Raw genomic sequence first — 17,369 nt, 5'->3', positions numbered from 1 at the left:
GTCGATGAATACGGCTGCAGAGTATTGTCTTTTATCGATGGTGGTTATGATATCATTTAGGACCTTCAGCGTGGCTGAGGTGCACCCATGACCAGCTCGGAAACCAGATTGCATAGCGGAGAAGGTACGGTGGGATTCGAAATGGTCGGTGATCTGTTTGTTAACTTGGCTTTCGAAGACCTTAGAAAGCCAGGGTAGGATAGATATAGGTCTGTAACAGTTTGGGTCTAGAGTGTCTCCCCCTTTGAGGAGGGGGATGACCACGGCAGCTTTCCAATCTTTGGGGATCTCAGACGATACGAAAGAGGGGTTGAACAGGCTAGTGATAGGGGTTGCAACAATTGCGGCGGATCATTTTAGAAATAGAGGGTCCAGATTATCTAGCCCAGCTGATTTGTACGGGTCCAGATTTTGCAACTCTTTCAGAACATCAGCTATCTGGATTTGGGTGAATGAAAAATGGGGGAGGTTTGGGCAAGTTTCTGTGGGGGGTGCAGGGTTGTTGACCGGGCTAGGGGTAGCCAGGTGGAAAGCATGGCCAGCCGTAGAAAAATGCTTATTGAAATTCTCAATTGTCATGGATTTATCGGTGGTGACAGTGTTTCCTAGCCTCAGTGCAGTGGGCAGCTGGGAGGAGGTGCTCTTATTCTCCATGGACTTTACAGTGTCCCAGAACGTTTTGGAGTTTGTGCTACAGGATGCAAATTTCTGTTTGAAAAAGCTAGCCTTTGCTTTCCTAACTGCCTGTGTATATTGGTTCATGACTTCCCTGAAAAGTTGCATAACGCGGGGGCTATTCGATGCTAATGCAGTACGCCACAGGATGTTTTTGTTTTGGTCAAGGGCAGTCAGGTCTGGAGTGAACCAAGGGCTATATCTGTTCCTGGTTCTACATTTTTTGAATGGGGCATGCTTATTTAAGATGGTGAGCAAAGCACTTTTAAAGAATAACCAGGCATCCTCTACTGACGGAACTCTACTCTATCCTTCCAGGATACCCGGGCCAGGTCGATTAAGAAAGGCCTGCTCGCTGAAGTGTTTTAGGGAGCGTTTGACAGTGATGAGGGGTGGTCGTTTGACCGCAGACCCATTACGGACGCAGGCAATGAGGCAGTGATCACTGAGATCCTGGTTGAAGACAGCAGAGGTGTATTTAGAGAGCAGGTTGGTCAGGATGATATCTATGAGGGTGCCCGTGTTTACAGATTTGGGGTTGTACCTGGTAGGTTCATTGATCATTTGTGTGAGATTGAGGGCATCTAGCTTAGATTTTAGGACGGCCGGGGTGTTAAGCATGTCCCAGTTTAGGTCACCTAACAGTACGAGCTCTGAAGATAGACAGGGGGCAATCAATTCACATTTGATGTCTAGGGCACAGCTGGGGGCAGAAGGTGGTCTATAACAAGCGGCAACGGTGAGAGACTTGTTTCTGGAAAGGTGGATTTTTAGAAGTATAAGCTTGAATTGTTTGGGCACAGACCTGGATAGTATGACAGAGCTCTGCAGGCTATCTCTGCAGTAGATTGCAACAACGCCCCATTTGACAGTTCTATCTTGTCGGAAAATGTTATAGTTAGGGATGGAAATTTCAGGATTTTTCGTGGCCTTCCTAAGCCAGGATTCAGACACGGCTAGGACATCCGGGTTGGCAGTGTGCTCAAGCAGTGAGTAAATATAATGATATCTAATACATACATTAAATTAGCTAACTCTACTCAACTTCAATTTTCAAAACAATTCTTAACTTGGTCAGTCACACTGCACGTTGATGGCAAGCTAAAGATGAACTAACTAGGTAGGTAGTTAGCTGTGTTAGCAAGTTCATTGAAATCTTATTCTTCTGTCACCCACCATGTGAAAAACATATTTTAATTCAATGTTATGAATGTATAAACAAATAAAATGCCATTATCCATGAGAAAGCTTTTTGGAGGTGACATCTGCTCTTCTCCTTCTGAAGTCTCCGCGACCACGGGAAAATTACATTTAATTGTCAATCGCGCTATGAAGCGGACCTTCAGCATTACGGATTGAATAGACCCCTTACATGCACTATCTCATCGCCAAACAACTATGACCAGTGAGCTGCTATTGTCAACAAAAAGGACCTGGAGGGTGGAAGCTGGCCTAATGTCTGTTTCAGTTTAGTGTGTGCTCTGTGAAGCAGGGGTGCTAACTATATGTACTGGACAGCCAACTGTGTCATGTGTCTGACCTGTGAGGAGAGGAGGCGAGCAGGGCAGGACTGGGCAAGGCATTGCCTGGGGAGAGGGAAGGGGAGCAGGCCAGGACCGGGCAAGTCCTGGGAGAGGGGGCACTAATTAGACTGTGTTAATTAGGGACTGTGAATGCTGGATAATCACGAGACTGGCATCACCACTGGGATTGTGCTTAATGAGTGCATTCATATGAACACACAAAGAAAGACACACACACACGCACATGAAAGCACACACGTGCGCTGCACACACGCGCTCTTCAGCATGTCTGGGGGCTCTTATGTCTTATGTCTTTTCTTTCTCCCTGTTGCTCTCTCCATGGCTCTCAGTGTCTCTTGACGGAGAGTCATGGTTTAGGCCCTAATTTAACTACACAGCCACAAACACTTAGTCTTGCACCAAGTTCCTGATGTGCAGTGACTTTGAGAGTCCAAGGACAAGGACAAACTTCCCCTCTCTTCTTTAAACAAGTCAAAAGCATATTTTTGGCTCAAGAGAAAACCTTGTTCTTTCTGGATCCACTCTTCTCCCCTGCAGAGTCTCTACAGTGGAACAACAGTGCCCTCTCATGTCTTACTTGCGTGCAATATGTACTGGAACTCCCTTTTTAACATCAGTGCAGAACAGTAGAGGAGACCCACTGAGATCAACACCCTGATGAGATACTGACTCGAACCCTTTACAATGATGGAGCATACTTTTAATTGACATCTCTAACTTCACCCATAGGGAACATGACTGTTTTTCTTTCATGCACTATGAGGGGCACTGGTGCTGTAAAGGATGATGGAAGAGTCATTTGCTGTAGTTGGGAGAGAGAGGGAAGAACATTACGGTGCAACATGTTTCTTGCTGTAAGAATAACTTTGACKAGGGTTCTTTGAGGACACAGAATACAGTATGCGCAAAAGAGAGCAGGTTTTTCACGCTGAAAATTACAAGTGTATGAATTCATAACACATCTGCATGCATTATACCAAGCAGTGCTTTCTAATTTTCCTGTCGGCRTGAGTCCTGAGACATTCTGTAATTACATGGCTGTAGTCTCTCTAAATAGGCCATGGCTTAGGCTGGGGGAGGTTATGTGATATCCTGGCAACGGCAGAATGGTATTTTTTATTTGTCCTCATGGTCAGTGAATCAGTCTTTCGAAACAGTGTGTCTTAGTAACTGGTTTGGTGTGTTCCATGCCTGTCTGCCTGTCTCTGTTTGGTCTCTAGACTCTCTGACAGGGACAAAGAACAACACTAAGGATACTCCAACAGCCACCCACATCATGAACAACCCAAAACCACACTGGTAATGGGATTATTTGCCACATAGGATGTCCTCCTCCCATCCCCAAATGGACCTGTTCATAGCTTACATTCATAGTCTACATTCATAGCCTATATTCATAGACTACAAAGTACACATAACCTACAGAGTATATTTATAGCCTACATACTAGTACAACACGATCATAATAACTGACTAGAATTCAGCGTGTTCTGCAGGAAAAAATGACTGACAGTGGATGAGGGGTAAGGACTGCAGGAAAAAATGACTGACAGTGGATGAGGGTAAGGACTGCAGGAAAAAATGACTGACAGTGGATGAGGGGTAAGGACTGCAGGAAAAAATGACTGACAGTGGATGAGGGTAAGGAAGACAATAATTAAATTAGTCTTCGTTATCACAAGAAATTGATAGTAACCTTTTTTCTGATTTATTTATTTAATCTATAAAAAGGCACAATCTGTTGGTACATAATTTTGTTTTTTCTATTCTGTAACAAGAACAGCTCAATTACATTATATATATTTAAGTCCAAGTTTTTTGTTGTTTATCACAACGTTTTGCATACACAACACTAACACACTGTTTAATGCTAAATGAAAGATTAGACTGTATAATGATTTCAGCTGCCAAAGACACAACGTTAAAAATAGTGAAAAATAGTTCCACATTTCATTGATTACAGCCTAATAATTATCCTAAATATGGTATATGGTTGCTTTTGGATCTTGTGCGTACAGTAGATAGTAAGCAACTTCACTAGGACTAACAAAAAAGGCATATTTTCTCAAGTCAACCATTTGAAGTTACAGAATATGTTTTGTATCACTTTAAATCCCTTCTATTGCTCCAAATCCATCCAAACCACACATCTAGCTAATATCACAACACCAAAACAAAGAAACAGACTGGAACTGATTACTTTACAAACTGTATGCTTAATCATTATTCTCAGCAAAACCAATCTCTCTAGTTTTTTGTGGAGTTGAACAGTTCTGACTGAACTTTAGCACCATGTGTCTTACAAAAGAAAATCTACCAACATATAAGCAGGTTAAGACTTACATTAAAATGTATTCATTATATTCCTTATAACCCAGAGTCTATCAAGGTTTGAGGTTAAAGATAAAAACCTAAACTACAACAGTCTCAGAAAATGATACTGTGCAGGTCTAAATGTCCTTAAAAAAGTTACATTATGGTCAACCACACAATCATCCTGGTTTTGCATAGTGCGCATTAAGAATCACTAAGTAATGAGCATAGATTAAACACACACACACACCACACACACACACACACACACACACACACACACACACACACACACACCACACACAACACACACACACACACCACACACACACACACCACACACACACAACACACACACACACACACACACACAACACACACATAACCTTGTCACGTGCTGCTACAGCACCCTGAAAGGATTGATCTGAAAGGACCAGCTGCCAGAGTCTCTGGATACTGTAATGGTAACATGGAACTTCTCTCCAGAATACTGTAAACCCTGGACCAATGTCCATATTGACACGGAGTCTAACTACTTAACATCAAGTCATCACAACTGACAAATAACGACAGGATCCAGTCCATTAAAGCTAAAAATCTGTCTTTGTTGCAAACATGAAATCAATGTGTAGAATTTTGTTTTCCTTTTGTAACTCAGTGGTCAGTTAGGGTTTACAGGCGACTGGCGGAGAGACGTCCGGGAGAGGGGCTTCTGCTGCGACTAAACCCCTGAGAAAGAGAGAAAGTCTGTCACACAGAGCATTTCTTGCACCTTTGGATTTGAGATTAAGTTACTCTCTCCCACTAATACAACATCTAGGAGTTGCTGTTTTGTTGTTGTACTTACCCCAAGGGCTCAGGGTATGCATGGATGTATTTTGGTGGCAAAAGAAAAGTCTTAACACTAAATCACACATGCACAGCTTTCATCTAGTGRGCTTTCCCAACTGCAACTTCCCTGAATATTTTCTTGCATCATAAAAACCCTGGGCTGACACATCTTTCCAAAGAGTTTCTTGATATTTGTGACATTATTTTAACGTGTTAGGTCTCAGTCGTCGTAGTAACTTACGAGAGTGCGTGTGGGGCTGCCAGAGCGAACAGGACTGCAGCTCCTGCTTCTGCTCCTCCACTGGAAGACAGCAGAGAAACACCACATGAATCATTCTGCATTTTATATTGTGATCATGCAGTAATTGCTCAAGCAAAGCCTATGCTTCTACAGTAGGGACTGAAGGTGCATCAGTACCAGAGCTCCTCTCCTGGTGACTGCCTCTCCCTTCACTATGACACCGTCCCCCTCCACCAGTGCTGGCCACACATGGTACGCCACCAGAGGAGCAGTAAACTCAGAGTCATAGCTACGACGATACCTGGTAGAGAGCGAGAGAGAGGGCGAGAGAGACAGAGAGAAGAGGGAGGAGATGTATATACGTGACCAAGGTGACATCTAGTGGTAGGATTAGGAATTGTACATCTAACATCTTGTTTCATGAAGTCAATGGATGCAGACTGACTTGTTGTCGCTGTAGAGTTCTCCACCGCTGGTGAAAGCCAGGTCCAGAGGAGGGTCCAGTGTCTGCATGGCGAAAGCCACTCTGCATGTCTCCCGGATGAAGCTGTTGATCAGGGCAAAGTTCACCTCCGGGGGGAAGGAGATCCGTGGGTTTACATTCATGGCGTTGATCACGTCCTGGGAGAGGGAAACACATCACAATACACTCTGACACACATCTCCTATTAACAAACACTCAATGAACTACAGTGTGTGAGACTCTTGAAATTGTAATGTAAAGGTGACTGGAATCTACAGGTTTTTGTAACATGTCAGACATGTCAGTAAGAGAGAAAAGTGTAGGCCATACATTAACACTGGCCTGCACGTCGTAGAGGTCCAGGTTCCTGACGATATAGTCCACCACCGAGTCCTCCAGGGTCTCTGGCCCCAGGTGGGAGGGTGACAGGGTCTTCTTCACTCGCAGCTTGAATTGACGGTAGGCCAGCTTGGCTGCCTGGAAGGCCTCCTGACAAACATACACACCACACACACACACACACACACACACACACACACACACACACACACACACACACACACACACACACACACACACACACACACACACACACACACACACACACACACACACACACACACACACTTAGACAAAGGGATTAGAGATACTGTATGGTATAGGAGATTTACAGAGAAACCAGAACCTCAGATCTGACATATCAAATTGGATGAAAACAAGGTCAGGTGGTTACATGTGCTAGGAGGATCATCTCCAATACATTGTGAATCCCAGCTAATCATCACAGGTTGTACTGTATGTAGTGTTATTCCATAATGTACAGGGTTTCCAGATGTCATACCACAGTGGCAATGAAGATGATTCTCTGGACCATCTCCAGGTCGTCTATGTAGCGTCGGAGCAGACTCTGGGCCTCCAGGCGCTCCACAGCGTACAAGTCACTGAAGCGGGACACCAGCCTGGCGTGGCGGGATGAATTGGTGAGCTGGGCCCGGGTGGGAGACTCACTCTTCAGAGGGCTGGAGGGGCGGCTCTGTCTGGCCAGGGGGCTGGGGGAACAACTCCTCACCAACCTGAGACAGATAGAAAGGAAGAGGGGAGGGATGGTTGACTTATGCCATGTTAATATGATATATGAGTGAGTGACTAACAAAATCAATGAGGGCCCCCTGGAGGTCTTCCTCGGTAAGTCGGTCATGACTACTACATGTTTAGATAGCTGGCTAGACTAACTAGACTAATTTACCAATCTAAAAAAATTACTGACCTTGTGTATTCTACTATTCTAACTCTCAACAGTAAGTGACTGAATTCCTAAAACAAATGTTATTATTTTATTTTTAAATGACCACGGTCTGACCCTCTGTGTCCTCATTTGTAGCTACGGCCCTGTGTGTGTGTGTGTGCGTGTGCGTGTGCGTGTGTGTGTGTGTGCGTGTCCTGCTCACCTCTCCTGCAGCATGCTCTTCTCTGCTGTGAGGAAAGACACCTCATCCCTCAGCAGACGCACCTGTCTCTCATAGTCATCCAGAACATCCAGCTTCCTCTTATAGGTCTCCACCTGGTCACGGGCCACACGCAACCTGACACACACAGATACACACCKTAATAACCTCAGAACATACACATCAATAAGTCAAAGAGGACAAATAATACTCAAATGAAACTTGTACAATATTGTATGACAGTATGTTTCCCTCACTCTGCTTTCAGCTGTAGTATCTCATCCTCGGTGGCCAGCAGAGTTGTGGCTGACATATTTTTTGTGTTGTCCAGTTGCAGATGAGCATCCGCCAGTCTGTAAACGCATTCAACATACCAGTAGGTGAATAAAACAGAGACCAGAAAGTTAGCCATACTAACGTAACCTGGGGCAGACTGATTTGGTTGGATAGAAATGAGTAGGTCTATTGTATAGATGAATCATTTGTTGTATGTTTAGTGCAGACTTACTCCTGTTTGACAGAGTCCAGCTGTAGGTGAGTGGAGCACAGCTGAGTCTCCATCTTCTGCATGTCGTTCTCATGGGAGGCAGACAGCTCCCTGATTTTCCTCTCCTTCTCCACAGACTCCTGTATGACAACACTCCTCATTTAACCTTGATTATCACTGTCTTATTTACACTATGTGACAGGACAGCATAATAGAATAGAATAACTTAATGAATGTACAGTAGTAGAACCATAAATAACAGAACATATTATTTCACCTGGATGAGGTTGAGGCTGGTGTCGTTGGTGACAGAGGAGGTTGCCATGGAGAAACAGGTCCCCAACCAAGGCAGCAGGCGTGATTTGAGTACATCCACTCCTGCATAGTGACCACCTGACTCAAAGGAAAAGGAGACATTATTAGAGAATTGTTTGGGTAAGGCAAAAYAGAGGGGAGTTGTGAGAAGCTTGGACACATACCCTCTCTAGCAGTGAAGTTGAGGATGGTGAAGAGTTGACCCTGTATCTTGGAGGTGAGCTCTACCAATTCACAGCACCTGTTCAGATTCTGATCACAGGAGATGACCTAGGAAGGTYACAGACACTGTATGAGAATTATGTACCATCACAAAAGGGACATACATTTTAAAGATGTAATCTAATCTCAATTGTGGGGTCAACAATGGAGGACATTTAAAAAACAAACATTCACATGGATCACTGATTAGTGAATATCTGTATTGATCATGATGAATTGAGGGATATACTATATGTACTTTTAAAATAAATGATCTGTGACTTCCGGGCAAATGCACTGGTTGGTCTCTGGAGTATCTATGTGTGATAATGCATGGGTTCTATCAGGACAAGCGTTTCAGGTTCACACCAAAATGCTCACGGGGGCGTGCTCGAGCCACTAGCTTTCAGAGTCAGCAATGGTTTCACGGTCGCCATGGCGACTAGCGTCTATAGCAACCAAACTTCGCCAGAAAATCTATTTAATCGAAACAATTGAATTCCTTTAGCCTCTAACGTTACATTGTTTCAAAAACGTTCCAATCCATTGTCAATGTGATACATTGTAAAAAATAAAAATAAATACCAAATAATGATTCCAAATATATTTCACTATCTGGTCATGAGTGGCATAATCAAGTAGMCTAATCAAGTTATTTTAGATGGGTGGACAGAAATTCTATAGAGGAATCAAGTTCTCAAGGGAAGAACGCATTTGCTGAATCAAACAGTGATTCATTAAATATGCTATTGATTTCCACACCAATATCACATTTATTATAGCCAAGACTAATTTAGACAATAGCCTATTATCTATTACATGGATCGAATTATTGCAATAATCATGTGTCGCCTACCTTTATTGTTGTTTAGGCCACTTTTCGGCCAACAGATTTAGGGCAGAAATAAATTATTGATGACTTACATGGTAGTCCTTGTACCAGGACTCAAGTTTGTCCTGTAGAACGCTGAAGGAAGATGTGTTCACCAGCCTCCTTAGCGAGTCGGCCATGTCTGCTCCCTCCCTAATCTTGAAAGGTTCAAAATGCTCTTGGACAACCGTGGGATTTAATCTGGGGCGAGAGCGCCCGTGACAGGCGCGCGCTCCCTTTTTATACCCGCCTTAGAAATTCTTGCCCTTGACGTTTTGTCCACCTTCGTTACAACGGGTGCCAAGTACCATCTCAGTTGTGGCAACGCTTTTTACTCATTTTACTCATATACAGATTGAGAATGTTTGCTAAAGCCACTTGCATTGTTTTCAGTAATAGTCTGGTTATTTATGTGAGAAATGTATAGACCGTAAGCGTCTTCTACCGGTTCTTCCTTTATGATGTAGGCGCACAAGTGAAGTAGGCTGTCTGTGCTGTAAACGAGACCATTGTAATGTCATACTGTTACACACACGTGGGCGTTGGGTGTCGCCTACCATTAATGTCATATGTGGAAYATGTGAAACACAGCTTTTTTTCAGAGGCCCATTTAATTTCGGATGACGTCAGTATTAGTTGGACAAATCGGTTATAGGCCTAGTGGTACGTTTGTATTTTAAGGTAGGCCTACTGTACTATGGTAATTTTGTAACCCAATCAAAATAAATGTTATTTGGTTTGTTGCTGAATGTGTTCTGTGCTTGAAAAAAATGGTTTTGGTTAGTGTGACATCATCGTAGTGTGAAACTCATGAAAAACCGGAGTACATATGAAACCTTGCGCTAGAATGACAGAGGTATAATTCAGTCAATTATAATTAATTATAAACAATTTAGCTTGTTGTGTTATTGGTAGTGTTTTAAAATATAATAACTATTCATGTAAACACTTATTATATTTTATGAAAACCAGGTTTATAGTATTGTCCCACTTCCCCTGATTGGTGTTTGATGAATCTTTAAAAAAGTATCGTTAATTAATTWAAATATATTTCTGGCATTAGATATGATAAAATACATTGAAATATGTTGTTTTAGTTGTTCATAGCATCMCTGAATCGATTTTATACACTATAAAGCAAATAAACATCATAGGATGAGGGTGGAAGGAATTAGAGGGAAAATAACAAACATGGGTAGGAAAGGAAATAAAGGAAGCACAATGACATGGAAGAAAGAGACTATAGAAAGAGGCTACATTAATTATGAAAGGGGAATTTGYYGGATAGTAGAGGTGTTCCAGGATCAAGTTAAAGCTGTGCAGACTCCCAAGAYCTTGGAATGTCCCCCAATACATTTTCCAAGGGCATGGGGAAGGTTTAGTAAAAGTTTATTGTCACAAAATTCTGAAAACAGTATGTTATCTACAAGCTTCTACAAATTCTACAGTCTTATTGATTGAAGTGAGACACGAATGTAGTTCTAAGGAGAATACAGTGTCCCAGTTKATTTACTAAAATGTCCCACTAACACCGAAAGCCACGCTTTAGCAAAAGTGTCGGTCTGGTGGTGTTTTAGGGGCTGTGGCATCCATACATTATCAAGTTGTGTCATCATCTCTGATAAAAAACCTTCATTCATTTAAATAAACATCACTTAAGTAGGGATAAACTGATGCTAATTGTCTGTTGACTGTAGACTATTCGGAAGCCCTGCCTGGAAGAAAATATGAATGGACAGGCTTTATATAGACTTTCTTATTTTGGAATCCTGTTGCGGGCCTTTCCCATTGGCTGGTTTAGCCAGGAAGGAACCATCTGTGATAACYTGGACTGTAGCCTACAGTGATCCAGCTATGAACAATTTGATAAAAAGGCTTCCAATTCCACCTGCTAATATAATAATTAATTACCCTCACAAGTATTAAAACTGGCCAGATATATATTATTTTATTCATTTGAATGAATTGGTCTAGTCCACTGTCTTTCCGGACTCCGGAGCTGTCAAWCGCTTTGGAAGAGGGGGAGGGTGAACATGGCGTCTGAGCAGGTCTGCTTCCATTAAGACATMATTGTTTTTCTACATTTTGCCTTCCCGTTTTGCTTTCCAAACGTCGGTGGTTTAGATGTAGGCATCTATATGCACTACGAACTCATTTGAAAGGAATTGCGGTATTCGGTCGGGCGTTGTAAAGCGTATGCGGAATATCCATAGTACGCTATCACGCTTCCAAGCCCTGTACTACTGTTACGCTTTTTATGATAGATAACGGCTTGATTGCCGCAGTTTTTCCACGGCATTGGAAAGTTTAAACTGGTTGTATTACCCCATATCATGAAGTTATATTTTCATCAGAGTTGAATATGGACCTGTACTATTCATATTTGTTACGTGGAATATACGTGTACTTTATTTTTAGTCATTACCTACAGACAGAGAGACCCGGGTGTTTAATTGCGCGCATTCCTCAGAAGCAACCTGTCTATCCAGCGACGCCTGCAGAAAGTCTAATAAAATAGAATGTGGTGGTTTCAATATGTGGTTCTGTTTCTCTGTACTCAGAGATACAGTATATTTGTTACATTGTAACTACATATGGCAGTTAAATCTGCTGTCAATTGGGTTGTTACATTGTATCAATGTTGTATCAACTACTAGGTCAACTAGACTGCAGAGTGAAACAAAATAACATGTGGTAGTTACAATGTATAGAACTCTTAATGTTTAATCTCACACAGAGAGGTAGGTAGGTGTACAGTGAAGTCTATGCTTTGATTGATGGGGACCACCCAGAAAGTGTTGTTTGTAGATGTCACAGCAGTATAGCATGATAAAGTTGGGTGAGCCTACTGAGCCTTGACATTGCTGCTGTTCTGTGTGTTGAAGGAGAGTTCTAATGGGCCTGTGAAGAGGTCCATGAGGGAGAAGGCCATGGAACGGCGGACCACCAACAAGGAGCACAACAGCAACTTCAAGGCAGGCTATGTGCCCATTGAGGAGGAGCGCCTGCACAAGACAGGCCTGAGAGGACGCAAGGGCAACATGGCTGTCTGCATCATAGTCCTGCTCTTCTTGCTGGCTCTCATCAACCTCATTGTGAGTGCCCAATGACACACAAAGTATTCTCTGCATAATGTAATCATCCTTATTTATCTGAATTAACTATTTAACTCAGGCTAGTAGCATGCATGGTATCATCAGAATGTTAGTTATGGATATGTTATAACTAGTTCTGATTATGACAAATCAATATATATGAATCTCTGACATTTGTCCCGTCTCTCAGATCACTCTAGTGATATGGACAGTGATCCGCATCGGGCCCAGTGGTTGTGACAGTATAGAGTTCCATGAGAGTGGGCTGCTGCGCTTCAAGCAGAAGGCAGACATGGGCGTGGTCCACCCACTACACAAGAGCACTGTGGGGGGCAGGAAGGACCAGGACCTGGTTATCACCGGCAACAACAACCCGGTGAACTCAGGCAAAACACATTCGCTTAGGAAAAATACACTCACTTAGGCAACACACACCCAACACACACACCAGGACCTGGTTATCACCGGCAACAACAACCCGGTGAGCTCAGGCAAAACACACTCACTTAGGCAAAACAGTCAGTTAGTCAAAACCCATTCACCTAGACAACACACAGGCACAAACACACACACACTGAATAGATTCAGAACACACAAATGCATTGTTGTAACTAGTCTATACATACACACATCCCCAATACCCAAATATAAATACATTAACCTTTTACTGCGTTGGGCTAAATCAGTGTTTCTTGGTAGTCTTAAGCAACTCTACTTTGAAACATAAGTATACACCTCAAACACATGGTTATGGGCTTAAAAATATTTAAATATCACAAAACCATTTGACATAGAAACAGCAGATTTTCAGCTGGGTTTAAAAAAAGAATGTTTTAATTATTAAATTATGAAAAACATTCCACCCATGAGGCCACTGGGTCATTTGACTGCAGAAAAGGGCTACTCAGACTGTATGCTCTTACATGTATATGGTTTTTGTATTTGTGTTCCAGGTGGTGTTTCAGCAGGGCTCCACTAAGCTCAGTGTTGAGAAAGAGAAGACGTCTATCACCAGTGACATGGGCATATCCTTCACTGACCCCCGCACTCAGAACACATTCTTCAGCACAGACTTTGAAAACCACGAATTCCACCTGCCCAAAGGAGTCAAAGTACTCAGTGTGAAGAAAGCCTCCACAGAAAGGGTATATTCCAGGCCAACAGAAGCCATCTAATAAAACATGTAGCACCACAAATAGTGTTCCTGTAGATAAAATACATTCTAGTATCCATTCCTGTCTTTGATTAGTATTTTTTTTTTAAATCCCAGAAAAAAGTGGTAGATCTCTGAATACTCTCTCTGCTTTCAGATCACCAGCAACGCTTCCTCTGACTTGTCCATCAAAGCGGACAGCAAGGCCATCATCCGCGGCAATGAGGGGGTCTTCATCATGGGCAAGACGGTGGAGTTCAGGATYGGAGGGGACATCGAGCTCAGAGCTGTGAGTGTTACCCCTTACCCAATTTGGTCTCCATGTTTATCAGGCCCTCTCCTCAGGCCCCCCAGAATTTTCACATTTTTCTTTTAGCCCTAAACTGGCACACCTGATTCAATTAGTCAAAGGCTTGATGATTAGTTTACTAATTGAATCAGGTGTGCCAGTTTAGAGGTGAGGAGAGGGTTGGGAAACCCTGGTCTATGGTGTATTGTATTCCATTAAAAGTTATGGTTAACAAGTTCTTTCCCTTTGCAGGAGAACAGTATTGTTCTGAACGGGTCGGTGATGGTGAGCGTCAGTCGCATGCCAAACTCCTCAGTGGGGGCCAACGTGTATTTCGACGAAGGTCTGTTGAGGTACAAGCTGTGTATGTGTGCAGACGGCACTCTGTTCCGTGTCCAGGTGAAGTATCAGAACATGGGCTGCCAGACCTCAGACAACCCCTGTGGAACAGCCCACTAAAGAGACTGGAAGACAAACTGATGTTACACCATCCATCTTGTCCTACAATTTACAGATGGTCAAGTATGGCCAACCAGTGTTGAAATACTCTAGAACAATGTGCAGTGCATACTGCATACATATTCAAAATGTAACACCCAGAAACACTCTCTTTTTTATGGTGGCCTTTTTGTTTGTCTGCATATCCACTTGGCCAAAGATAAGAGCTACATACAGTATTATAATTTTGTTTTGTTTAGACTTAGAGCAGCTCACTATATGAAGTAACAACAGACACAGCACTCTACCAAGCAGTCCAGTATTATTACCAGTGTTCTGGGTATTTATATTGATAATGATTTGCTTATGTATATTTCCACTGGCAGCTGTGTGTGACTCAAGTACAAGTCACCCTGTATTAGGCATCAGCCACTGATCACTTAGCCACTATATTTATGTTTTGATTATGGTTAGTTAAGGAGTTATGAGTTGGAGTTAGTGGGATATGTGCAAGGGTTAACACTTAAAATAGGAAACATAATTTTAGCTGTCCAGTATTACTGATTTCAGGAGATAATCTGGGCTTTATGAGATTACTTTTAGTGCTCTCTACATTGCTATCTACAGTGCATTCGGAAATTATTCCACATTGTTACGTTACAGCCAATTAAAATTTAAAAACAGAAATACCTTATTTTACATAAGTATTCAGACCCAGACTCGAAATTGCGCTCAGGAAAAATCCTCTTCTTGAGATGTTTCTACAACTTGATTGGAGTCCACCTGTGGTAAATTCAATTGACTGGACATGATTTGGAAAGGCACACACCTGTCTATATAAGGTCCCACAGTTGACAGGGCATTTCAGAGCAAAAACCGAGCCATGATGTKGAAGGGATTGTCCGTAGAGCTCCTAGACAGGATTGTGTCGAGGCACAAATCTGGGGAAGGGTTCCAAAAAATGTCTGCAGCATAGAAGGTCCCCAAGAACACAGTGGCCTCCATCATTCTTAAATTGAAGAAGTTTGGATCCATCAAGACTCTTCCTAGAGCTGGCCGACTGGTCAAACTGAGCAATCGGGGGAGAAGGGCCTTGGTTAGGGAGGTGACCAAGAACCCGGTGGTCTCTCTGACAGAGTTCTAGAGTTCCTCTGTGGAGATGAGAGAAKCTTCCAGAAGGACAACCACCTCTGCAGCACTCCACTAATCAGGCCTTTATGGTAGAGTGACCAGACGGTGGCCACTCTTCAGTAAAAGGCACATGACAGCCCGTTTGGAGTTTGCCAGAAGGCACCTAAAGGACTCTCAGACTATGAGAAACAAAATTCTCTGGTCTGATGAAACCTAGATTGAACTCTTTGGCCTGAATGCCAAGCGTCACGTCTGGAGGAAACTTGGTACCATCCCTACTGTGAAGCATGGTGGTGGTAGCATCATGCTGTGGTGATGTTTTTCAGCGGCAGGGACTGGGAGATTAGTTAGGATCGAGGGACGCATGAACGGAGCAAAGTACAGAGAGATCCTTCTTGAAAACCTGCTACAGAGCACTCAGGACCTCAGACTGGGGCGAAGGTTCACCTTCCAACAGGACAACGACCCTAAGTACATAGCCAAGACAACGCAGGAGTGGCTTCGGGATAAGTCTCTGAATGTCCTTGAGTGGCCCAGCAAGAGCCCAGATTTGAACCCGATTGAACATCTCTGGAGAGACCTGACAGAGCTTGAGAGGATCTGCAGAGAAGAATGGGACAAACTCCCCAAATACAGGTGTGCCAAGCTTGTAGGGTCATACCCAAGAATATTCAAGGCTGTAATCGCTGCCAAAGGTGCTTCAACAAAGTACTGAGTAAAGGGTCTTAATACCTATGTAAATGTGATATTTAAAATAAAAAATAAAATGTTTTAATACATTTTGAAAAATGTCTAAAAACCTGTTTTCGCTTTGACATTATGGGGTATTGTGTGTAGATTGATGAGGGGGGAAAAACTATTTAATCCATTTTAGAATAAGGCTGTAACGTACAAAAATGTGGAATAAGTCAAGTGGTCTGAATACTTTTGGAATGTCCTGTACATCTGCCTTCTCATCCTGTATGTGCCAAACATTGTCTCTGTGTCTTCACAAGGGAAGAGATTGGAGTGTCTTTAGTTACGGTGCCAAATGGAATACATTTTCATGTGTCTATAATATCATACTGCCTAATGCTCAGAAACAGGACAATTATAAGATATACTACAGATTAATGCAGTCAGCTGTTTTTTGTTGTTGTTTTGGGGTGGTATTCATGAGACTTTTGTGTTTGTTTCAATTATACATTTTGATAACATTGGTTTGAAACAAATAATTTTGAGTGACATTTTGTGCAACATAACATGAGTGGCAGTGCTACAAGTGTGATGTGTATTTACTTTGTTCTAACAGGAGTGTATATTAAAGTGTTGCTACGGTAACAATGTGGTCATCATCTCAAGCAGCAATATGGACTCCATGKCTTTATTTATGTATGTATTCATTGTTTTCCACTGGAACCTTGAGAATGAGCTTTTGGAAAATGTCCGTTATTTAACTTCCATGTTTGTTTAATAAAGGGTTGTGCTGTGTTTGAAAGGCCCTGTTGTCTTTTGTCAATTTGCWGTTTTATTTTCATGTTTAAAACCACCCTTTTTGTGCCCTATCCCACAATGCCCACTTGGAGGTGTTATGCCACAATTAATTTWGTGTGTATTACATTCTATGTTTACTACATTTCACACTGTAAAGGGGCTAAATAACCAAGATTTATTTTTTAGCTTAATTCAGTTCCGATCCAGTGATTTATCAATCAATAATAAATCCAAGCTGGGCTTAGTTGTCCTTGTTATGAGGATTCCTGGCAGCACAGTTACCTATGAAGGAGAGGGTAATAACATCCTGGTAAGACATTAACCATGTCATGTGAATGATTGAGGGAATCTGCGAAATGCTTATGTAATTTTTGTGTATGTGCATGTCTGACTCAACATGGCAG

At 42.5% G+C, this 17,369-nt stretch overlaps 2 protein-coding genes across 2 annotated transcripts; one reads left to right on the top strand and one right to left on the bottom strand.

The window, feature by feature from the left end:
• Positions 1–4,911: 4,911 nt before the first annotated feature.
• On the bottom strand, positions 4,912–9,783 carry spata18 (spermatogenesis associated 18). Its single transcript, XM_023998690.2, has 12 exons — positions 9,440–9,783; positions 8,479–8,584; positions 8,277–8,392; positions 8,021–8,139; positions 7,770–7,865; positions 7,516–7,650; positions 6,909–7,140; positions 6,398–6,556; positions 6,050–6,225; positions 5,782–5,905; positions 5,605–5,664; positions 4,912–5,261 (listed from the first exon to the last, which is right to left on the bottom strand). The coding sequence occupies exons 1-12, from the start codon at positions 9,524–9,526 to the stop codon at positions 5,205–5,207; spliced, it is 1,467 nt and encodes a 488-aa protein (XP_023854458.1). The 5' UTR covers positions 9,527–9,783; the 3' UTR covers positions 4,912–5,204.
• A 1,549-nt stretch (positions 9,784–11,332) lies between these two features.
• LOC111972333 (beta-sarcoglycan) lies at positions 11,333–14,864 on the top strand. The gene is made up of 6 exons (XM_023999343.2): positions 11,333–11,434; positions 12,272–12,481; positions 12,672–12,857; positions 13,435–13,626; positions 13,792–13,923; positions 14,176–14,864. The coding sequence occupies exons 1-6, from the start codon at positions 11,420–11,422 to the stop codon at positions 14,380–14,382; spliced, it is 942 nt and encodes a 313-aa protein (XP_023855111.1). The 5' UTR covers positions 11,333–11,419; the 3' UTR covers positions 14,383–14,864.
• The last annotated feature ends 2,505 nt before the right edge of the window (positions 14,865–17,369 follow it).

Source organism: Salvelinus sp. IW2-2015, linkage group LG13, assembly GCF_002910315.2.
Source record: "Salvelinus sp. IW2-2015 linkage group LG13, ASM291031v2, whole genome shotgun sequence".
In the NCBI taxonomy this organism is placed as follows: domain Eukaryota; kingdom Metazoa; phylum Chordata; class Actinopteri; order Salmoniformes; family Salmonidae; genus Salvelinus; species Salvelinus sp. IW2-2015.
The sequence above is the reverse complement of the archived record's forward strand: the minus strand, read 5'-3'. Positions and strand labels throughout refer to the sequence as shown.